General features: G+C 49.5%; 1 protein-coding gene across 14 annotated transcripts in view; it reads left to right on the forward strand.

Annotated features, from left to right (window-relative positions):
• Positions 1-24,106, forward strand: part of EIF4G3 (eukaryotic translation initiation factor 4 gamma 3) — a 110,240-nt gene that overhangs the window by 75,127 nt on the left and 11,007 nt on the right. For 13 of the 14 annotated variants that reach the window (XM_015648056.2, XM_015648043.2, XM_033519328.1 and 10 more), the window contains 16 exons: positions 4,480-4,568; positions 6,082-6,331; positions 6,691-6,848; positions 7,749-7,874; positions 8,902-9,012; positions 12,545-12,715; positions 13,669-13,866; positions 14,476-14,622; positions 14,905-15,141; positions 16,800-16,904; positions 18,138-18,270; positions 19,247-19,341; positions 20,777-20,870; positions 21,401-21,509; positions 22,743-22,966; positions 23,856-23,971. In XM_015648056.2, coding sequence (XP_015503542.1) covers positions 4,480-4,568; positions 6,082-6,331; positions 6,691-6,848; positions 7,749-7,874; positions 8,902-9,012; positions 12,545-12,715; positions 13,669-13,866; positions 14,476-14,622; positions 14,905-15,141; positions 16,800-16,904; positions 18,138-18,270; positions 19,247-19,341; positions 20,777-20,870; positions 21,401-21,509; positions 22,743-22,966; positions 23,856-23,971 — 2,363 coding nt within the window. The remainder of the gene's footprint in view (positions 1-4,479; positions 4,569-6,081; positions 6,332-6,690; positions 6,849-7,748; positions 7,875-8,901; positions 9,013-12,544; positions 12,716-13,668; positions 13,867-14,475; positions 14,623-14,904; positions 15,142-16,799; positions 16,905-18,137; positions 18,271-19,246; positions 19,342-20,776; positions 20,871-21,400; positions 21,510-22,742; positions 22,967-23,855; positions 23,972-24,106) is intronic. The other variant, XM_033519322.1, reaches the window with a different exon arrangement.

Consider the following 24,106-nt stretch of genomic DNA (forward strand, 5'->3'; position numbering starts at 1 on the left):
CAGTGTCACACCTGTGTTACACCAGGGTCACACCTGTGTCACACCAGGGTCACACCTATGTCACAACAGTGTCACACCAGGGTCACAACAGTGTCACACCAGTGTCACAACAGTGTCACAACAGTATCACAACAGTGTCACACCTGTGTTACACCAGGGTCACACCAGTGTCACATCAATGTCACACCAGTGTCACACCAGTGTCACAACAGTGTCACACCAGGGTCACCACAACAGTGTCACAACAGTGTCACACCAGGGTCACCACACCACTGTCACACCAGTGTCACACCAGGGTCACACCAGGGTCACACCTGTGTCACAACAGTGTCACAACAGTGTCACGCCAGGGTCACCACACCTGTGTCACACCACTGTTCACACCAGTGTCACACCAGTGTCGCACCAGTGTCACACCTGTGTCACACCAGGGTCACACCAGGGTCACACCACTGTCACACCACTGTCACACCAGTGTCACATCAATGTCACACCAGTGTCATACACCTCTACCTGCCCAGCCTTCATTAGTGATGCTTCTTTTCGTTTGCAAAAGTCACATGTAAGCAAAATGTACAATTTATAATTTTAAATTCTGCAGTTTACAGTTTAAAATTCACTAAAATGGTCATTTCTGCAGCTGCCTTTTAAAATCCAGCATGTTTCTCCAAGTGGTGTTGCCTGCCTTTGGTTTCAGCCCCAGCTCTGGTTTGGATCTGTGGTTTAACACTCTGATTCCCATGGAAAATGGCTTTTTTTGCAGGACTTCCTGGAGATCAAATTGTGGAAAAGAAGTTAAATGATCAATTCCTTGTGTTTGCTGTGGGGACTGTTGTTCACAGCCAGCAGAGTTAAACATTTCATGTGTCACATCCTGCTCTGCAGTTCTGTTGGAACCTGGTGAAGCTTGGACCAAGGACATCGGTTGTGATTTGGATCTTGTTGGTTTCATTTTTTAAAGTAATTAAAGTACATTTCATGTAGGGCTTTTTTTCCAAGGTTTTTCTTTGATAGATGGGAAATGGGCTCAGAAATCTGAAATGCACTGAAAGGCTGAGGTTGGGCCTGTTCTGTGTTTGTGTGATGCTCAATATGCTGATTTTAAATTCTGGTATCTACAGATGAGAAGAAAGATCCCTTTACTGCACCAACCGTGAGGATTTCTTCCTGATAATCTTCTATTTTTATTTCACTTGGGTCATTTCACTGCTCTGGCACTTGTTGTTCTTTCAGTCCAAGCTACTTCATAACCCAAATTAATTTCCTCACAAAGGAGAGGAGAAATGGGACTCTGTAAATAAGAGGCAGGTTCTAACTTGCAGTGTTATTGCTGGCTTTGTAATGGCCTGTAGTTCAAATTAAAAAAAAATTAACTTACAGTGTTTGGGCTTTTAATTATGCAGAAAATTAATTTTAATGCTGTAATGTCATTATGCTCCAGAGCACACATTAGCCAAGCCATTGGCTGTGGCAACATGGAAACAAGGAGTTCTCGAGTCATGTAAAAGATGACTTGAAACTCAAATTTCTATTAAAAGCTCAGGGCTTCAAAGAAAGCACAAAGCTCTCCAAGTGGTTTTTTGTGCTTTACCCCTGATTTAATGATCCTGAACTACTGCATTTCTCTGCCAGCTTTCTTTTCAGCAATAATTTTCCAATTCTTTCTTGGAGAGAGGAAGAGAGATTGAAATAGCATCAGCTGAGGCTGCCTGCTAATTCAGGAATGAGGAACAGCATTTCTGCCATATGCATTGGAATATCCACACACTGACCCTCAGGAGCAAGGAGAAGGGGTTATATTGCTGTGTTTGTCTTGGACTAAAGGCCAAGAGATTTTTTTGTGATCTCTGGAGTTAAAATTAAACCTGGGATAAGGGAAACTTCTGGAGCACGTGCTGGTAGCTGTGAGGTCTGTGACTTTGAGCAGTATTTCTTTGGGATTTTCAGCAGAGTGCTGTTTTCATTACAGAGCAGCCTGGCCACAAATCTTCCCCCTGCTTTCCCTTGAAAGGGAGCTGAGCTGGGCTGGCTGGGAGCTCTGGGGATCATCCTGCAGCATTTCCTCCTGTGTGTCCTTCCCATAGCTGTGACCTGCTGTGCCTGATCCTGGGAATGAGGCAGGGACAAAAGCAGATTATCAACAGAGGACCTGGCTGCTCCAATCCCACTGAAAACCTGGCTAAAAGTCATCAATGACTGCTGCTTTTTATTCACTTCTGGGGTTTCTGTAGCTGCAGTGAAGGACCAGCACTTTGCAGGCAACAAAAGAGGAAAAGTGCTGTTGGTGGAGTAGAATTTCTGCAGAAGGTGCTACCTGAGACCTTTGAAGTCACCATTCTGTCATGGCTGTTACAAGAAGCAAAGAGGAAAACACGAGACTGATGTGTGTCCCAGAACTCCTCAGAACACAGGGTGCCAGAAGAACTCAGTGCACGTGGAATTGAAAGGGCTGTTTCTTGCAGAGCTCCTTTATGAGACATTTCTGTATTAAGCAGCCCAGCTGTGGCGAGTCCTGGAGGTTCTGAGCTGGGGAGGCTGTACCAAGAAACTTGGGCTGTAATTAGAAATACCTTGGAGAAATTCCTCCAGCACCAAAACCTGGAGAGGCAGAAACATAAATCAAGTGTTGCCTTTTTCTTGATTTGCTGCCATAACCACTGGAATATGTTTTCTCTCCCATGAGCTGGAAGGGAATGGTGAATCATTGCTTTGGTCTTTCATGGCATGTTGGATAATAAAATCAAAATATAAGAGCCGGTATTAATTTAGGCTCCACATCAGAGAGGAGAGGCCTCATGTCCTGCTGGCTGTGCCGTGAGCTCAGGGGTGCTTCAGGTCCTGTGGGGAGGTGACACAGCTGGGGAGAGGGGCTGAGCAGATCCTTGCACTTGGAGTGGTGTCTGGGATAATCTGCAGTTCAGGGTTTGTTCCCTTTCCTAGTCCTGAGTCTGTGCTGTTGCTCCTGTTGCCCCCCTTGGTTCTGTAAGCCACGATAAGAACTCAGTGTTGGTTTGGTTTGTGGTGTCCCTCCTCCAAAGGAATGAAATGAGCTGAGAACAAGCTCTGGAAGTATGAATAGTGGCAAAAATGAACTGCATTTGGGCAGAAATGAAACTATTGGAGAGCACCTGAAGCTGCTCAGCTTGGGTACAGGAGGATGGAGAAGAGGAGCAGAAGTGTCTGGAGTTGTCCTGCTCCAAGAGCCAAAGTGGACACGTCACTTTGTGTTTCCCTACAGACTCAGATGAATCTCCAGGTGACCAACACCACTGTCCTGCTGGATTTGGGCTTTGGGAAGGTTGGCACCCAAACTTACAGCAGTGCAAATTCTCCTTTGAGCTCCTGCAGCAGAAATGTGAACTTGACAGAAAAAAGGAGTCTGGTGTCTGCTGTTTTAAGAGGGGGGAACATTGAGATCTCTGGAGATCCATCCTGGGAGCTCCACAGCAAAGTCTGGGGTTGCTCTGGCTGCAGAACCCCTGATGGAAGTGGTGGGATCTCAGGCAAGACTCATTTGGGAGGCTTGGCAGGACTGCAGCCTCTACAGAGCTTACTTTTGCCAAAAAAAGGTGGAAAAAATGTATATTTGAGCAGCAGTAATGTTCACATCCTGACAGCTGAGGAAGGAAACAGCCAGACCTTTGCCAGCCCCAAATCCACGACCCCTGAGTTTATTTCTGTGTGCTTAAAAGTGAAATGTGGTTATTTTACACCCTAGATGGTTTCCATGGTTTCAGTTTGAGGGGAGGGAAATTCTGTCAGATTAAAAACTTTGGGATTAATCACTTCAATTACTTGGCTGTGGCAAGATTGAGCTTTTGGAGCAGATTGGATTAATGAGTTTGTCTCCTCTTAATATATTGAGTGGTTTCTTCTACCCTTTAGGGGGAAAACATGATTGGAGTAAATCAGTGCTGATCTTGGGAATACTCTGTGGTGTTTCCTTTGACTCAATTGGCCAGGGAGATCATTAATGGTGGAGCTACAAACCTGCTTTTAAATTGAAATATAAATCCAGCTCAGAGCAGTGCTGCAGGATTGAAGGAGTTTTTCTTTTCCATGAGATACTGGAGATTTTGGCTTGTTTATGGTTAATATTATAACAGTGTTAGAATTCTTGAGAAAAATATGTTGAGAACAACCTTCCCTCCCAGCCAACACCTGATCTTTCCAAAAACTTGATTTCCTGAAGGTTTTTTCCCTGCATCCTTGTGCCTTTGGCAGTGACCTCCTTGCTAGCCCAAGTGTTTGGAGCTTGAATGAGCAACTTGTAAAACAATTCCCATGTTTTAATGTCATTCTGGTGATTGTTATTGCTGCATTGAAAGCCAAAGAGGTTAAATCAAGCTGGATCCTCCCCAAGGCTGCAAGTGTTCTGTTTTCCTGTGCCTCAGAGCAGCCCTGGGGGAAGCTCCTCAGCCAGAGCCACATCAGCTCCGTGTCACTCAGTGTTGTGACTGCTGCACCTTTCCCTTGCAGCCCAAACCCCTGGAACTGCACCAAAGACCTGGAAGAAACCAAAAGAGCAGACCCAAGCCACTGAGGAGGGGACAGAGGCAGAAACAGAGGTGAGAGGGAAACAAAGTCCTGCTTTACCCAAATTTAGAGATGGTTTTCCTCTCTTGAAACTGTACTTTAGAGACATTGCTTCCTTGCTGTGTCACAGGGTCCAGGGCAGTTTTGGGGAAGAACTCTGCTATTCCTCAGCATTCTTTAGATAACAGCTGTCAGTCTGCTCCCTTTTGAAGCTCTTCAAAAACCTCTTTGGGTTTGCCTAATTTAATGATTAATAGTCACAGAATCACAGACTGGTTTGTGTTGGAAGGGCCCTTAAAAACTCATCTCATTCCAATCCCTGCCATGGCAAGGGACCTTTTCCACTTGAGGGTTCCACTAAACTTCCCCCAACCTCCCAGCACAAGAAAAAAACTTACTTTTTTCAGTAAAGGGTGAGGGAAAAGTGGGTTTGGATCCCTCAGCACTGCCCCATTTTGGTCCCAAGCCACCATCCTGACATTTGGCAGTTCCTTCTGCACAGGGATATCATGGCAAAGGATAGTTTTCCTGATGACCAACTGATTGAGAAGATGACAAAGGAAAATGCTGAAGTTTTCAGGCAAAACTACCTCAAGAGTGATGAGATGAGTAAAGAAAACCTCCCTTGCTGCTGTTCTGGTAGGGATATTGCAGCAGGGAGCTGTGCTTAATATCCTGGGTCAGTGTAGGGTTAGAATCAATCAGAAAGGGAGCAAGAGAGTGAAAATGTAAAAGTTCAGAGTGCCCAGACTGCTGTGGATAAAAGCTGAGGTTGGCCAGATGTGATGCAGAGCTGGAGAGCAAAGGGTGTCACTGGGGCTGCAGCAGCAGCTTCATCCTCCCCTGGAGGAGTCGTGGCTCCAGCTGGCAGTTCCACTGAGGAATTCCTCAGAGTGTTTTAGGATGTGGTGAGGAGCCTCCTCCAGAGCATCCTCAATGAAGTTATCCCTTTGTTAGTGCTAAGATGTGCTGGGATCTCTCCTGGGGGAAGTGCATTTCGATGCCTGCTCATCTGAATGCACAATCAGGCTGTGTCCTTGAAGAGCTCTAAAATTAACAGCCAGGGATACTATTAATGCTTTTTCCTGAAACTGAGATGCTGGAATTGTGGCTAGACCTCACACTGCCTTCCTCAGTGGGATCTGCTCCAGTTGGCAGCAGGCATTTAAAGGAAGAATCCCCCAAAACAAGCACCACGTGCCCTTTGCCATCCCTTTAGCATGGAGGGTGGGAGGAGAGGGAAGCAGAGTTGTCTTTCCAGGCTGGGATTGTTCATGGCTTAACAGTTCCCTCCATCCAGTCCTGTGGGGATTTCATGGGCAGTGCTGAGTGTTTCCAGTTGCTCCATTAAGTGTCAGTGGGTTATCCATGGGAATGAGCTGATCAGTCACCCAGGGCTCAGTGTGGTGCTCCAGATCCCTGTGTAAGATGCATTTGTATTCCTGCTGCTCCCAAAACGCCGTGTGAATCCATGAGGAGCCGTTTCACTTGTGCTGGGTCTGTCAGGGTGTTTCTAACAAAACCTCTGCCTCTGTCGTGCTCCAGCCGAAGGAGGAGAAGGAACCTTCAGGGGACAAAGTACTTGAATGTGAGCAGGAGAAGATGAGCCATGGGCTTCAGCCAGAGAGGGAACCCTCGGAGCTGAAAGCAGTGAAGGCCATGGAAGAGAACGGGGAGCAGGAGGCAGAGCCGGTGCGAAACGGTGCCGAGAGCGTCTCCGAGGGCGAAGGCACCGACGCCAACTCCGGCTGCACCGAGAGCTCCGGGGAGGGGCCCGTGTACCAGTACAAACCAGGTGAGGCCTGCCTCCCTCCTGCAGGGACAGCTGGCACCCTGGGTGTCACCCCTGGGGACGTTCCTGTTGGGGCTGGAAGGGGATTCAGTGCAGCTCTGCTGAGATCTGCAACCCAGGAGGCCCAGAGAGATCTTCCAGGGGGGCAAAGGGGGAAAATCGTTTTTGTCATGGTCAAAAGAAGAGAAAACCCCTAATTCCTTGAAATGTTGTGCATTTGGATGCTGGCTACAGCATGGTGGAAATGGCAGAGTTGATTCCTGTGTGATTGACAGCTGGAAACCATCCAAGAAATTGCACAGAAGCCCATAAACCTCTGAAATCCGATTTCCTGTGACTCTCAGGGACTTCTCTCCCTATAGAACAGTGGAAGCCCCTGGACCCAGAGGGGAAGAAGCAATATGACCGGGAATTCCTGCTGGATATCCAGTTCATGCCTGCCTGCATCCAGAAACCCGAGGGGCTGCCTCCCATCAGCGATGTGGTGCTCGACAAGGTGAGAGGAGAGCCCATAAAACAGGTACGTGCAGGCTTTTGATACAAATCAAGATCCCCAATGCCTCATTCCTCAACCTTGTCCATGCTGGGTTTTGGTGGGAAGTGGAGTAGTTGGTCCCATCACAAAATTCTACAAATAGAGGTGTTGGTGCCTGATGAATGTGCACAGATGATTAGAAACTGAAGCATTTTTGATGGTCTGGATTAAGTTATACCAGGCTGTTATTAAAATTTAAAATGTCCCAGCCATGAAGAGCTGAGGATCCAAGCAAGACTGGAGGGAGAGGCAATGGCTTCTATTAGATCAATTAATTGATATATTAGATCAATTAAAAAGCAGAGAGAAGCTTTTGGGCAAACTGTTTTTTATCTGAAGCAGCTTCTTCACTATTTATAAGCTGATCTGATGAAAGATCTTTAAGAACTCCATTCTCGGGCAGTTTCTCTCCAGCCTCATCTCAGAGCTGATTGTCTGTGCTGGAGGTCTGGGCTTAGTCAAACACTTGGGGTTTCTGAGTGAAAGGCTAATAACTAATTAAAGTTATTTCATCTACCTTCTGCTTTCCCAGGATTGTTTCTGACTGTTCTCAGTCAGTTGCCCATCTCTCATGTTGGCACAAAAGCCACTGCTTTGAGGGAAGGTGGCAGTTTCATGCTCCTGAACCAAGACAGGCCCACGATTTTATCCTCCTTGAAATGTTTCTGAACTCCACCTGTTTCCTCAATAGTCTCTGAAAGAAGATATATTTTAAATTAAATATTTATTTTTATGATAAGTGCAGATGCCACAAACTTGCTGAGTTTGTTAAAGCTTTAATTTGGATGTTAAATATGAGTGTGGTGGTTTAGCAGCTGTTGTTTGTGGATTGCATGAGCTCTGGCAGCTGAGCTGGAGCTGTTGGTGTGCTCTGCCCCGGCACAGGTCAATCAGCCCAAACTGCCGCTGAGGACTCTGGACCCCCGGATCCTGCCACGAGGCCCCGACTTCACACCAGCCTTTGCTGATTTTGGGAGGCAAGCCCCTGGGGGAAGAAACGTGTCTGGAAGTGTGAGTTTACCCCAGCTTGCTCATTTAAAAACTGCCCTTGACACTGATGAGTCCCTCCTCAGGCTTTTGTGCCTCTTCCAGTGCGCCGGCGGTTGTGGTTTTGTCAGGGTGAATGTAGGGATGTAGGGAAATGGGGAATGGTTGTGGATGTTTGTCACGGGTAGGTGTTGTTTGGGAAGGGTTTGTTCTCCTCCCTGTTCCTGTGTGAGAGGGTGGAAGCGTTTCCACGGCAGGACCTGGCAGTCGCGCGTGCGCTCGCGTCTTCGTCGTACAACAAACCCGGCGTCAGGGCGTCAGCCCGGGGGCTGTGCTGCAAAACTCAGCAACACAGCAAAGAGACTTTACTAACAAACAAAATACAGCCAGCACCTGTGTGTTCCTGCTTTCTCTGTGCTTCCACGTGTCGTTTGGGTCACTTCATTCCTTGTTTTCCACCTTTTCCCACTGCTTTTCTTTCGCTTTCCCTTCTCCCCGTGTCTGGCCTTGCCCACACTCTGAAATCCCTCTGTGAGTTCTTCACTCGTGCCTCTGCCACGTCTTTTCTTGGGGCACAGGTGTCCCCAGCATGTGCTACCCCGTCAGTGCCGCTGGAGGAGGACGCTGCCGCCGTTAGGGCCAATCACTGATTTTCAGCCATTGAGCTGCTTCTGCTGTGTCCATCTGGATGTGTGTAGTGACATAGCCATCGTGGAGCTTTCAAACCTGCTGCTTCCAGAAGAGTTCCCCGAATCACCCCAACTTCTGAGCGTGCATGTTTGCAGGAGTCAAACCCAGCAGTTTTGGGTCGATGTAACATTTCTGGTTTGGAAGCAGCCTCGTGGCCGGTGTCTCGGTTCCAGGGTGCACATCTGTGTCTTGGAGTTGCCTCGGTGCCACAGTTTCTCTTGGAGCACCACCTGGTCCACAGAGCCTCCCACGTTTGGGACGTGCAGGTTGTGCTGCGGTGCCTCCTCTCCTGTCAGGAGCTGAGCGTGGCGAGCCCCGCGGCCTGTGGGTAACGCGGCTGTCGCTCTTTGTCTCTCCGCAGGCCTGCAAAGTGCAGAGCACCCCTGGATTGCCCTCCCTGGCTCGGTGCGGGCCCCCAGCATGCCCTCTCTTGGTCTCGCCTCACCCACCATTGAGGAACCTGCCGATAGGGGTAAGCCAAATCCCCCCCTCTTCCCCCAGACTTTGCACCTTTTTGTAGAGTTGCCTTTTTTCCCAACACCCACTGTTGATAAAGAACGACTGGCAGAAAACTTTACAAAAAGGTGCAACCTTGTTTAAAAAAAAAACGAAACAAGACTTGCATTGTACCCCTCTAGGCAGTCTTCAGTGGTGGGTGGGACATCACCAGCTGAGGGCATGCTGGGACGTTGGCCTGAGCGGGATCCGCGAGGGTCTGCACTTTGCAGACCTGTGGAAAGGGGGAGAAAAGGTAAGTCCCGCTTACCCCGTTCATTTGGAGCATTCAGCACATAACATACATCTTACATTTGCGCCTTTGCAGAGCAGAGCCTCTCCTTGCCTGGTTCTGGAGGAGGGCTGGAAGGTGACGTGGTTTAAGCAGCCTGTCCTGGACGGCGGCGGTTGTAGGATCGGAGGGTTCTGAGCCCAGCAGTGGCAGACGCTCCCCTCGTGACGCATGGCACCCCCTGCGTGTGTGCTGCCTGTCCCAGCCATCCCACCTGTGCACAGGCCATGCCATCACCCATCAAACCACTGCCTCTTCCCTGCCCCCAGTAACGTCCAGCAGCTCAGCACTAACTGCTTCTGGCACGTTGAGAGTCTTTGTTTCGCTTCTTTGGCTTTTGTCTTTGTTTCCCTCTTTTTGCTTGACCGTGTTTTATTACTGTTTCTGGCACTAACCTGTGTTGCGTCAGATGGGGTGGAGTTGCAGCGGAGCAGAGTGCAGCTGGGAGGGCTCTTTGATGCAGGCAGGGTTAGGTGAGCGTGGCAGGTGAGGAGATGGAGACTCAGAGATGTGGGGCTGGAGCAGACGGCTCCATCCCTGCACTGGGTGCGTTTGCTGTGTCCTTCCCGAGAGGTGATGGAGACTGAAATCACCTCAGCTCTTGTTCCTGGAAGGCACAACCTCTCCCACCATGGAAGATCAATTTCACTGTCCGCATTTGGAGCCTCTTCTAGAGGGAGAGGCACTTCCTCAATTCCTTGGATGGTTTCTGAAGCATTTCCATGACTTGCAGCCTGGGTGGGAGCACCAGATCAGTCTGTGCTGCTGTGAGTCTTTGGCTGCTCTGCAGGACTCTTGTACCTGTGTCTTCCTGCTTTCCTTTCCCGTGTCCTCCTCCAGGAGAGGTCGTTCAGATTAATGCAGGAACACCTGCTAATTGCCCCATGCCCCAGAACCATCATTATTTACAGGAAGCCAGGCCTGAGCTCAGGCACCTCTTCACCTTGCTGTATAAATCTGGAGCCAAAACCCCAGACCCCTAGACCATTCCTATTAAAAGTTAGATCCATCTATTATTACATCTTCAAAGGAGGCTTCTGTTCACTGGTTGAAAACCTAATCACACAGTTTGAACGGAGTTTATTCACAGATATTAAAATGAAGTCTTTGTTGTGTTGATGCCTGAAAGGCAGCTGGATGTGAGGAGGTGACAGGTGACACGCTGGTGCTCGTGCATCCCTCAGTTTCCCAGGGGAGTCACCTCCTCAGGGTGAGTGTTTGCTAAAAGGAACGTTTGCATGGAGCCGTGGCTGAGGAAGGGCTGATCTCTGTGACTCTGTCCCTGCACAGGTTACAGCCTGCTGTGTCTGGCAGGGCCTTCAGACCTCTGTGGAGGAGATGGGGTGGCTGCAGGTCACCTCTCCTTGAGTTTGCCCCTCTTGTGAGGGGAATGAGCTGAAAGGTTTGGGTTTTCAGGGCACACTGCAGCCTGGCTCTGATTCCAGAGCTGTCTGTGGCAGGAGGTGTGTGCTGAGCTCTGACACCTGTGGCTGTGGCCAGTCACTTTCCTGTTGCAGTGTCTGGATTTTCAGCTGGAGGGAAGTCTCTTCTTTCCACGTTTGCAGCGTGGTCAGGGCCTGGGCAGCAGAGCTGTGTAATACCAGAGGTGGTGTGTGAAGGTGGGGCTGCTGGCAGCCCTTTCTGTGCCAGACTGCTGTGAGTCAGGGCACAGAGGGAGAGATCAGGGTCTGCTTTAGGAAGGTATCTGACACACAGAAACATCCTGAAGGCTCAGGAGTGATCAGCTGCTGCAGTTGTGCTGTAACTGGCTGGAATTGATGATCTTGGGGATCTTTTCCAAGAGAAATGATTCTGTGAATTATGGCATTGATGGGGCTTGTGCAGTTTGAATAATCTGCTATTTCTGTGATGGCAGGGGTGTGAACAGAGGTGTTTGAGCTGAGGGGAGCCCAGTGACACCCTGCCCCTCGGAGCCCCCTCCCAGGCATCGCTGGGCACACGGAGCAGCTCATGGCATGGGCTCATTGTCTTCTGACAACATCTTCCTCTGCTGCTGTTATCCCATAATGAAACCCAGACAAGAGCTCCAGCCCTGCTGCTGTTCCTGCTCATTTGCACCATTTATCTCGTCAAATGCAAGTGGTTCAACTCCCTCCTGCCTTTAGGAAGGGTTTTCCCTTTCAGTAACACAAACCCAGTTTGTGACTGATGTGTGACATAAGAGGCATCAGCCAAGAGCCCTTTCCTCCTATTCACTGAAGCTCTTCAAGTGACTGCAGTGGTTTGGCCTTTTTGATGCTCGTTGAATCCCTTTGTTGAACAAAGCAGTCTTTGAAATGGCCCATCTTTCATGAGTGGCTGCTGAGCAGATTAATTACTGCTGTGGGAAGTACCGGGATTGATAATGGAGTTTTGCTGTGTTAATTTGTACCTTGAGGTTGGCCATTTGTGATGAGTTCAGAAATGGGAAAGAGCAACCTCCCAACAGCACCTGGTACCTTTAGTCCTCAATCAGAAGCCCCCAGATGATGAAGAGGAGGTTTGGGGGTGTCCTGTGCTCTTCCACTTGTACATCTGTTGATAAAGTGCCTGCCTGTGGCAGGTTTTCTGCCTGTTCAGGAGGAGCATCACGTTACACAGGATTGCACAGGTGCTTAGGCAGTTCCAGAGCACCCTGATTCCCTTTCTTCTTCTGTGAAATCACCCAGACTTTGTCCCCTGTCTGTTAGGATCCGTGTTTTCAGAGTGCAGGAGCTGCAGTGATACTCCTTCACTGTGTTTTACGGAATTCCCATCTCAAAATGGCTTTGTTGGAAGCAATCTCCAGTAAAACTTAACATTTCTGGCAGAGCTACTAATTTGTCATTTTCTAGGTGTTTGGGATGGCGTGTTTGAAGTACACCTGTAAGGGCTGAATTCTTGCAGCCCTTGCTGTGATGTCTCAGTTCTGCAGTTTCTGCCTCCCAGGAGGCACTTTTGGCCAGTCAGGGTCAGTTCTGACCCTCTGTAGCAGCACCTGGAGCGCCGCTGAGCTGTGTAGACAGAACCATCCCATTTCCCACTGGGAAATGCTGCCCAGAGAAACGTGTTTGGTGTCTCCTCGTTCCCTGGGAGCAGCCCAGGGCAGTACTGGCTTGGAGGGACTGGTTGTGTCCCAGCAGGACGTGCCGGTGCTCAGCATGGACGGCTGTTTGCCCTGCAGTGTTGGCCAGGGTGAGCTGAAGCTGGGACATAACAGGGAATGTTTTTGTCCTAGTTGTTGAGTGTTGGACCGAGGAGATCTCAGCCGGGCCAGAGGAGGGAGCCCAGGAAGATCATCACTGTGTGTGTGAAGGAGGATGTGCACCTGAAGAAGGCAGAGAATGCCTGGAAGCCGAGCCTGAAGAGGGAAAACCAAACGGAGGATCCAGAAAATGTCAAAACCCAGGTGAGAGCGTAGGCAGCTCTGAGGGTGCAGCAGCTGCACCAGGTCATGGTAATTTGCCTTCCCTCTTGTATCAGACGGTGAAAAAGGGCAATGAATTCCAGTTGGAATCCCAGCTTTCCCCTACCTTGATGATATTTTTGTGTGTTTGTTCTTGACCTGATGTTTAAATGCCAATCCTGTATATTAAGCAGAGAGCACCAGACAATCTCCTGGCTCTCTTCCAGGATTGCTTTCCTACTGCTGCTTTACTGGGGTGTTTCTGTCTCTGTCCTAAAGCAAAGAGCCCTGCCTTCCCAGCACAGAGCTTGGTTTTCATCTCCTTTTAGACCACATTTCTGCCCTGAATCCTCAGCAAGACTGAGGTTCCTCTGTCAAATCCCTCAGTTGGTCCTACCCAGCCCAGTGGTGCCATCTGAAGCTCCCTCTGTCCTTCTCCCCCTCCTCTCCATGGGACACTGACTCTGGGAGGAGGTGTTTGTCTGGTGGTCAAGCTTGTCATTTGTAGGATAAGTTGGGATGGTCTTGAAGGACACTGGAATTCTGTTCTTGGTGGCATTAATGGTGGCATCGTTGGCCTCATTATCATCCTGGACAGGAAAAAGTAAAGTGCCTTAAAGTGAATTATAGAAGAGGTTGGGTACCTCTGGCTGAAGGAAACAGAGACCACTCCCTGTTCATTTATATCTCATGAATTAAACTGATATAAAGAAGAGTATTTCTGACAGAAGGGTCTTTGTGCCTCTGTTGCACTTGACAAAAAGCACTTGGATGTTTCCAAAACTCCTTCCCTGGAGTCTTGGTCTTTGGTAGTCAAGTGAGAGCTGGGGTTGGGCTGTGTGTGTCACTCAACTTGTGACTTTGCTATGGGGTGTCTCCATTCCCCTGTGGGCTGTTGGCTCACAGCTGAAATCAGCTGCACCCCTTGTGCTGAGCTCGGTGTTTGTGTCATTCAGGAGCTGTTCCGCAAGGTACGAAGCATCTTGAACAAGCTGACGCCCCAGATGTTCAACCAGCTGATGAAGCAGGTGACAGACCTGACGGTGGACACGGAGGAGAGGCTGAAGGGAGTCATCGACCTGGTCTTCGAGAAGGCCATCGACGAGCCCAGCTTCTCGGTGGCGTACGCCAACATGTGCCGCTGCCTGGTGACGGTAAGAGCTGCTCTGGGACCCGCGGCACGGGCTGGTGGACATGGGCTGGTGGACACTGATGGACACGGCCTGATGGGAACCTTCCACAGTCTCAGGCTGCTCCAAGCCTCGTCCAGCCTGGCCTTGGACACTTCTGGGGTGGGGCAGCCACAGCTGCTCTGGGCACCCTGTGCCAGGGCCTCCCCACCCTTCTGTGTCTGTCAGTTCCAGGGGAGCCCAAGATCAGCCAGGCTTTGATCACTCTCAGATGGTGAATTTGGGACAAAAGAGCCCCATTTTCCCCAGGTTCTTCATGACATGCAGTGAAGGAATATGGCTTAAGCCTTCAGCACAGAACAGGAGTGTTTTTAAACAAGAGCTATTTTTAGGGATCCTATGGATGGAAATGTAATTCATCCCCAGGCAGAGGTGATGTCAGCCAAGTTTGGAGTGTGACTTTACATCTGTAATGTAAAACTCCCCAGGAAATCCTGGTGTGAGGCTTTACTTTCACAGCCTTGCACAGCCATGCAGTTGAACATGAAGAGCAAAATAGATTGTTATGGATGACCCTTCCTCTGTGGAGCTCATCCCTACTTCTGCTGATGTTTTTCTTCCTTCTCTCTCCAGCTGAAAGTGCCCATGGCAGACAAACCTGGGAGCACAGTAAATTTCCGTAAGTTGCTGTTAAATCGCTGCCAGAAGGAATTTGAAAAGGACAAGGCTGACGATGATGTCTTTGAAAAGAAGCAGAAAGAACTCGAAGCTGCTACCACTGTAAGTGGTGTTTTTCTCCATAAGTTCTCAGAGCTCCCTCAGAAAATTATTTCCTTTTGAGACAGCAGTTAATTTGAGGAGATTTTGGAGTTGAGACTTTGATTCTGTCACTGTGCCTGAGGATAATAAAAAGTATTTGCCTTGGCAGTGGGTTTATCTCAGCATCTTTCTGGGCTTTAGGAGAAAAAGAGTAAACAGTGTCTATGAACATAACACTGGATTTTTCAAAGAGTTCTGTACACTGGGAGAACGGTTCAGCAGAGCTGTTTTCCTGTTTTCCAGCCAGAGGAGAAGACACGGCTCCACGATGAGCTGGAAGAGGCCAAGGACAAAGCCCGGCGGAGATCCATCGGGAATATAAAATTCATCGGCGAGCTCTTCAAGCTGAAGATGCTGACGGAGGCGATCATGCACGACTGCGTGGTGAAGCTGCTGAAGAACCACGACGAGGAGTCCCTCGAGTGCCTTTGCCGCCTGCTCACGACCATTGGCAAGGACCTGGACTTTGAGAAGGCAAAGGTGGGGTAGGAATGGGAGAGAGGGATGAGGCTCTCTGGGCAGGGCTGGAAAAATGGGTGTGGAGTGTTTTTATTTGAAGATTTGTTTTTTCTTCAGGAATTTCCATATGGCATGAGGAAATCATCCACTCCTCTGTGGATGTTTCGTCATGACCTGGCCTCGCTCCCCGCTCTGTATCATTTTCAACAGTGTTCTCCAGTTGTTGTTTCCAAAGATTTTATCCAAACACACAGCCCAGAAATGCTCAACATTTACTTTTTCCAAGCTGAATGTTCCTCTTCCTTTGTAGTTCCCAAAACATTAATATTTCCAGTTGAAGGTTTATGTTACCTACAAAAGCCACCACGAAATGTGTTGTTCAGGGTAAACCTTGAACACCCTCATGAACTGATCCAAGCCCTGGCCTGAGCTGGGTGCCTGTGTTTTGTTTTATCTTTGTCTCCAGTTGTGCTGGGATGTGGCAGCTGTTCTGCAACCGCAGCACTCCTGCATCCTGCTCCCCATTTCCCAGCAAATGCATTCCAGCAAGGAGCATTGCACACTCCGAGAGCTTCTCTTGGCACAGTCAGTCTGCTGCTCCTTCACAAAAACCAGTCTTGGGATGAAAATCTCGAGGGTTTTGCCAGGAATGGGCAGGGCTGGGCTCTGGAAACAAAGGGAGCTGATTGTGCTCAGCTGCTGCAGGCAGGGAGCTCCCTCTGCTCTCGCTGGAGCTCGGGGATCACGGTGGATCAGTCCTCGAGGGGAGGGAATTTCCCAGCTGTTCTGTGAGCATGACCACAACAATGTGGTTTATCTGCAGTCCCAGGCTAAACACGCCGTGCTGTGAGCGCGGCACCAGCGCAGCACTCGGTTTCTGCGTGTGCTCTGGGGAGAAAAGCAGCTCTGACTTCCAAGCTGAGGTCAGGCTGGACGAGGCCAGGATGCTTTTTGGTCTTTTTGAGCACTGTAAAAGCCAACATTTTGGTGCTCTTCTGGTTCTGCACCCTTGAGCTGGGGCATGGCAGGGCATGGAGCAAGGGAGCAACTCCAGATGCCTCTGTCCTGTCTTTGGGATTGGTTATTTCTGTCAAGACTGAGAGAATCCTCCTTAATGGGGTAGATGTTTTATTATGTGTTTGTATTGAAGCTGAACTGTTAGTCATAGTTTAATTAAAACTTTGGGACAAAGTCCATTGGAAATATTTCCCCATCATCCCTAACTTTGGAAACATTTGCTCCCAGAGCTGAAACTTTCCAAAGCAAGGCCAGACACAAATTTTAATGGATCTTTTTCTTGTTTGTTTAACTACAAGGACAAGGGTTTAGCTGGTTTTTAGTGAAGAGAGTGGGAAACACAGTAGTAAACTGTTCTGAAACTCCTGCTTGAAACAACCAGAGTCCCTTTCTTGAGGAAAAAAGCTTTTTAGAGCTTGGTGAGCCAAATTTAGATCTAACAGGAAGTATGTGCCTGCACATTTGTGCCTCATGTCTTGCCCTGTGCAGCCTCAAATCCATCCTGGAGGAGTGTACAAGACCCAGCTCACCTCTCTGGGGAGCTGCCCTGTGTCCTGGATGTGTCTGGCACAGAAATCCTGGAATGCAGGACCCACAGGGTGCCCCTCGAGGGAGGGTTTTCATTTTCTCCACACCCTGCTGATGATGTTCTTCTTGTCTAGCCCCGCATGGACCAGTATTTCAATCAGATGGAGAAGATTGTGAAAGAGAGGAAAACCTCCTCAAGGATTCGGTTCATGCTTCAGGATGTAATAGACCTAAGGCTGGTAGGTCCTAGCTCCAGTGAGTGAAAGCATGAAATCATGGAAGCTCAGACTGGTCTGGGTTGGAAGGAACCTTAAGGATCATCTCGTTCCACCCCTGCCATGGGCAGAGACAGCTCCCACTGCCCCAGGTTGCCCCAAGCCCTGTCCAACCTGGCCTTGGGCACCTCCAGGGATGGGGCAGCCACAGCTGGGAGCCCTGTGCCAGGGCCTGCCCCCCCTCATAGGAGAGAATTGCGCATCTGACCCTGCCCTCTGGCAGTGGGAAGCCATTCCCTCTTGTCCCCAGTTCCTCTCCAGCTCTCCTTTAGGCCCTGGGAGGGACTCCAAGGTCTCCCTGGGGCCTCCTCTCCTCCAGGTGAACACGTCCAGCTCTCATGCCAGTCTGTTCCCTTCCATACCCAGGCTGGGTAACTCTCATGCAGGAGCAGGGATTCACAGCTCAAGTGCCATGTTAGGGGGAGATGTGTTCCCCTTGTCCACAAAGTCTGGCTGCAAAGCCAGGAGGTGTCCCCATGTTGTCCTGGTGCTGTGGTCAGCAGACATGCAGTGCAGGGGGTCCCAGGGTGACCATGGGTGGGACAAACCTTCCCAGCACCGTCATTTCAGCCCCCAGGGGAGCTGGTTTGGCTGTGTGGAGGCTGAAGGCACCGTTCTGGCTGCAGGTAGATAATTACCCCCAGAGCTGTAACGAGGCTGCAGCAACCTAAGGGACAGCGTGGTCATTCCAGGGCTGGAAGGGTCTGGAATGGCTGGAAAGACACATCAAGTGAGGAAAGTGTTTCTGGAGTGACAGCTGCTCCTCTCTTAAGGACTCCTGTGTCCAGCACCACCACTCCTGGTGTGCAAAGCGCTCTTTCCACTTAAAATCTTGCTTGCTTTTTTTATTTTCAAGATTTCATTTTTTCCCTCGAGCTTGGAGGAGAGGCTCCCACAAAGAGTATCAATCATAAACAGAGAGTTACAGCAGCTCTTCTCTTTCCTCTGAACCTTGAAGGAGAAGCTGGGGATGTGCAGGCTGGGCATTAACGTGTCCTGAGCTCAATCAAGTCTTTGTGCAGTCTCAGTGCACTGCTCTCTGGTGCTGGGATAACCACCATAATGTGCCCAGGGTTTTCTCCAGCCCCTCAAAGGCATGACAAGGCTCCCTCATTCCCAATGATCAAATTTCCTGGTGTTTGATGCTCCCCTGAAGTTTCCCTGAGCACGTGTGTGGGTTTTTTGCTTCCTCCCCAGTGCAACTGGGTGTCACGGAGAGCAGACCAGGGCCCCAAGACCATCGAGCAGATCCATAAAGAAGCCAAGATTGAAGAGCAGGAAGAACAGAGGAAGGTGCAACAACTCATGACCAAAGACAAGAGGAGACCAGGTAAAGTAAAAGCCACATTGGCTGCTCCTTTCACTCGTTTCACATCCAGTGGCCTTAGAGGGAATCCCACATAAAAGGAAAAAAACCTGTGGGGTTTTCTCCTAAGTGTAATGAGCAAAGGGAATTGGGGCCTGAGGCTGGAATTGAGGCTGGAAAAGGAACAGATCTGCCATGGATTGGCTGTGGGGATTCTCAGAGGCAAATCTCATGGGTGAAAATAACCAACCACAGGCCAACAGTGCTGAAGATTTCCATTAATGCAAACCATGTTTGATTTTGTGACAGGCTGCCAAAAACCTGTTTTAACAAGTTATTACTTGGGAGTCAGAATTGCCATCAATTCTAATGCACTGCAGAGTCTCATTTCAAGAGAAAAACATCTCATTTCAGAAGTAACTGTGTTGTCTTTAGTTGTTAAAGTCATGAGGTGCTGACTCTGTGTGAGGGAGTGTTTTGGCATCACCTTAAACTGCTCCTGGCCCTCAGGGCACTACCTAAAGATGAATTTGGAGTGACTGGGAAAATGAAGATTGGGACCAAGTAGGGCAAGGAGAAAGTAATTTTGGGGATTCCTTGATACTGAGGACTGTCAAATGAAAGTGCTTTGAAAACAGGATGTAAAGAAAATACATGTAGACTTTAATTATCCTAAAAGTGACACCAGGAGAAGATGAGGAAGCTGTGAGTGCCTGAGGGGCTCCCTGTCAGAGCAGCCAAGTGCTGCAGGAGTTGTGGAGAGTGAGGAGTGAGTGAGGCTCTGGTCAGGGAAGGCATCTCACCTGCTCCTTCTGTCAGCTTGTGGGTGTGCAGCACCCACAGGAATGCAAAGAAACGCAGCCCTTGAAGGGAGTGAGAGCTGTTAATGCTCAGGCTGTTCTGTGAGAGCACAGGCAGCCAGGCTGGTTGTGTCAGTGTGAAGGACAGCAGATGAAGAGCAGCAGGCTGAGCTGAGGGGGGCTCTGTTTGTCATCCTCAGGTGTCCCACGGGTCGATGAAGGCGGCTGGAACACTGTGCAGGGGGCAAAGAACAGCAGAGTGCTGGACCCCACCAAGTTCCTTAAAATCACCAAGGTAGGTGCCAGCACGAGCCTCCTTCAGGGCAATAAAACATCTGTTAGTCCAGGAAGGACCAGGATGGTGTGTACAGGTCAAAACTTGGGGCTGGGACATTTTAAATCCTCAGAGTTAATACTGGGTGTAAATCAAGCTGCATTATCTTCTGGATGTTCCTGTTTTGTCCTGAGGGAAGGGAATGTGCAGAGTTTCTTTCACAGTGTCCTTTCAGTAATCCAGAAAAATCTGCATTTTGTTCAGTGATGCAAATGTGAGCCAGGCTATTGTGTGATGTGCACAGCACCCATGTTCCACGGGTCTCAAACACCTGCTAGAAATCCTTGGCTGCCTCGAGTGTGTGAGACCCTGTTCTGATGCTGCTCCTCAGCAAAACAGGGAGGCCACATCTGCTTTGATGTGTCACAAACAGCAGCACTCCAGACTTGGAAGGCTCCAGCAGAATGGGGAGAGCTGTGTCTGCTTTTAGAGGCATGGCTGCATCCCCCAATATGTGATAAACCCTCATGTTCATGATGCACATCTTCCTGTTATTTCACCATCAGAATGCTGGATTTGGGACAGTTTTCCAGGCTGCAGAGATTTCTCCTTTGTCAAACTTCAGAACAGCTCTGGGTTTTCTTGCCAAGGAAAAGTCAGGCCTTTGTATAAATCATTGACTCCTAAATATTCCCTTGTCCCACTTAATGTCGCTTGCCCTCAATTTTTACACTCAGTGCCTGGATTCTTGGAGAGCTGTAAAGCAGGACTGGACAGACTGCAGCCCTTCTGCAGATCCAGTTTGTTCCTTCTGAAAGTCATAAAACAGTCTCCAAAACTTCATTAGCAGGAGAGGTTCCTCCTGCCTGGGCTTACAGCTCAGCTGGGGAAAGCCCTTCTCCTCTGTTCCATACAAATGGAGCTGGTTCCATAGCAGCTGCTCTGGGAGGAGAGAGGAGATCCCCCGAGATCTGCGAGGTCACAACCTCCTTGTCAATAAATTCTCTCACTGAGCATTGTAAAATCAATGTTCTCTTCTTGCCAGACACCACTTCTTCCCTCCAAGTTCTGCAACCTGTTGTCATCCTTTGCCCTCTGGATTGTTTGGTGCCCTGCAGATCCCCCCCAAAGCCATGAGTGGAGAGTTGATGGACAGTGAAACTGGTACACACATCACAAACAAACTGAACATCTTCCAAATATGGATACACTGAGCTTGTCCACCTTCCTGTGCTTCAGGATTCCCAATAAAAAGAAGCTGCTGCTCACTCTGAATGTCTCTCACTGACATTTGGAAGAGGCTCTTTGTGATGTCCTTTGTTGTTTGTGTCCTCCAAAAATATGTAAAATGTATTTTGGTGTTCACAAGACTGGGATTATTGCCAAAAAAATCTCCCATTTATTATTAAGCTGTACAATTTGCCCTTGTAATTGTACATCCTGGTGTGTTTTACAGCCCACAATAGATGAGAAGATCCAGCTCGTGCCTAAAGCCCAGTTGGGCAGCTGGGGGAAGGGCAGCAGTGGTGGAGCCAAGGCAAGCGAGATGGGTAAGTCAGGATGGTCCCTCAGTCTCAGCTCTGCTGACAAAGAACAGGTTGGGGTGGGGTTCATGGAACCAGGGAATGTCCTGAGCTGCAGGGACCCCCAGGGATCAGAGTCCAGCCCCTGGCCCTGCACAGACACCCCAGCAATGGCACCCTGTCCAAACCCTGCTGCAGCTCTGGCAGCCTCGGGGCTGTGCCCATTCCCTGGGGAGCCTGGGCAGTGCCAGCACCTCTGGGGGAAGAGCCTTTCCTGATCTCCATCCTAAACCCCCTGGCACAGCTCCAGCCCTTCCCTCAGGGCAGAGAGCAGAGCTGTCTCTCAGGAGGAGCTGAGCCCCCAGTGGGGCTCCCCTTTGGTCCTGTCCTCCCCTCTGTGTGTGACCTCCTGACGAGAAGGTTCAAGTGGGGCAGGAGCAGCCTTTTCCCTGTCCCCATTGCTCTGAAACAGCTCCAGCTGAACTGCTTGGTGATGCTGAGGTAGCAGCAGCTCCTGACCTTGTCACTCTGCTCTGTGTTGTCTCCACCATCTCCAGACTCCTTGCGACCAAGTGCCACAAGTCTGAACAGATTTTCTGCCCTGCAGCCTCCGGTGTCCCCAGTGTCTGCCTCTTCAGAGCTGGAATCTCGCAGGGCCTTAACGAGGTGAGTGTCACTCCTTCCTCTTCACTGCTGTGCTTTCACCTCCTGCTCTGGGCACCAGCACTTGGAAGGAAGAGAATTCCTTGCTTTTCCAGGAATGGCTGGGTCCTTTTCCCTCTCTGAGTTAGCTTCAAACATGCCTTAGTTTATAATATCATAGGAGACAGGGGTGGAATTAATTTTAAAAATATTTTGATGAATGTTTTAGTTTCCACTTCACCCTTCAGCCAAAGGTAGTTGTGTCTAACAGATTAAAAACTCTTCAGATAAAATGTAATAATAAATAGGTTGGATTTAATGGCTGTGAATTCAGCCAGGTCAGTAGGTTTATTTATCCAGGAAAACACACCTAAAACCTGGCAGAAATGCAGCATAAAACCGTGTCTGACCCTTCCCAGCAAGTGTGACCTGCCTGTGCACCCACATCCAACAAAAAGCTGCACAGCCTCTCTCTCACTCCAGTTCCTTCAGGGCTGCAACCACTCCAGCTTGGAGCATGAAACATGTATTAACCCTCAATAATTTATTAACTCTAGACACGGTTTATAAATGTACAGTTCATTTAAAATGTCACTGGATCTTCCTTCCAGTGCACACAAGCTGCTGAAGTGTTTTCCTGGGTTGTGTCTCTAATGTCTTCCCTCCTCTTTCAAGTAAAACTTGGGCTTACCTGGAAATTATTCCATTTTGGCATCATTTTGCCCATCTAACTCATTAACACAATAATTAATAGGACAGATCGTTGTCACCTGTTGCTGGGAGGCTTCACTAAAGATCAGCCATTCCCACCCCTGCCATGGCAGGGACACCTTTCACTGTCCCAGGAGCTCCCAGCCCTGTCCAGCCTGGCCTTGGGCACCTCCAGGGATCCAGGGGCAGCCCCAGCTGCTCTGGGCACCTGTGCCAGCCCTGCCCACCCTCCCAGGGAGGAATTTCTTTGTTACAGCTGATCTAAAGCTCTCACACCATTTCAGAGTGAAACAGAGTCTTTGTGTTATAAAATTCACAATTCAATGTATAAAATGGGTGCTGTAGAGCATTGCCTGTCTATGTTTCTGTGCCTGTCCACTCTGGGTATTTTTGTTTGTGCATCCCTGAAATTTGAGTTAATTTTGGTTGTAGGCAGAGCTGTAAGAAACTGAATCAACAATCCTGTGGGGCTTGGGGGGTGTTTTTTCCCTGCAGTGAAGCCCTTGAGCACCTTCCCTAACCTCTGAGCGTGTTTTTGTTCGGTAGTCGCGGGAGCACAGGCAGGGAGAAGAACGACAAACCTCTGCCACCCTCCCTGTCCCGGCCCAACACCTTCCTCCGGGGCAGCAGCAGCAAGGAGCTGCTGCTGGACAACCAGGCCCAGGAGGAGCAGCGCAGGGAGATGCTGGAGACGGTGAAGCAGCTGACAGGAGCCATGGAGATGGACAGGAACAGCACCGAGACTGAGAGGAGCAAAGCCAAGGAATCTGGTAACAGCTCCTCTGTGCTCGGGGAGCCTTGCTGAATGTGTGGAGAGGCACAAGGGAGAATCTGTCAGGAGCAGTGAGCAGGGGCTGTGCAGGGCTCTGTCAGGCTGCTGCAGCTGGGATGTGCCTCCCAGAGCTGGGACACACAGCTGAGCCGGGCTGGGCCTCGTGTGTCTCACCAGCTCCTCTGCAGGAGCCAGCAAAGGTGAAAGGTTGCAGTGCCAGCACAACATCACCCCATAACATTGTCCATAACATTCCCTCCTGCCAGCCTGGGCTGATGTGTTAGTGGGAAAATGGGGACACTTAGGTGATGTTCCCAGTGGACAGAACCTTTACAGAAAGGACAGTGTTCTGCTCCTTCCCTGGGAATCATCTGCAATCCGCTGCAGAGAGGGAAACAGCTCAGCACAGGCTTACCCTGGAGCTTTGGGATGTTGTAGACAATCCATGGACACCAGGTTTTGGGATGTGATTGGGAGATTGCCTTGGGCTGCTGCCCATCACAGTCAGCATATTTAAACTTTGCTGCAACAGCTCCCATTTAATTATTTAAAATGGTGCAGAGCTTTGAAGGTGTTGACCTGTGTCACTGCCTGCTGTGATCCTGCAAGATCAAGTTACAGAAATACTAGGAGTACATATGGGGGAAGAGTAGCCAGGAAAGAACCCCAGAATGGTTTGAGTTGGAAGGAAGTTTAAAGCTCATCTAGTTCCAGCCCCCTGCTGTGGGTGGGGACCTTCCACCTGTCCCAGGTTATCAAAGAACTGCCCTGTGCCTGAGGATGGGACAGGGGACACACCTGCCCTAGTGACTTCTGTTCTCAGAACATCATCTCTAAAATGCTTGTTTTCTTTTTCCAAACATCTTCTGTTGTTGTATTTCCACCAGCCAAGCCAGAAGCTCCCCCAGCTCCAGTGCAAGAAAAGCCTTCACTTTCAGAAGAGGAAATAGAGAGAAAATGCAAATCTATCATTGATGAGTTCTTGCATATTAATGATTTTAAGGTAAGCAAGATGAAAACCTCTCTGAACAGACAGCTCTGAGGGGCTGCAGTGATTTCTCTGCAGGATGTGTCTCTGTGAGCACCCAGCCCACACAGGGGCAGCAGCAGCAGCTCCATGAGCACTTCCAGGACAGTT

Source organism: Parus major, chromosome 21 (assembly GCF_001522545.3).
Source record: "Parus major isolate Abel chromosome 21, Parus_major1.1, whole genome shotgun sequence".
Lineage (NCBI taxonomy): Eukaryota > Metazoa > Chordata > Aves > Passeriformes > Paridae > Parus > Parus major.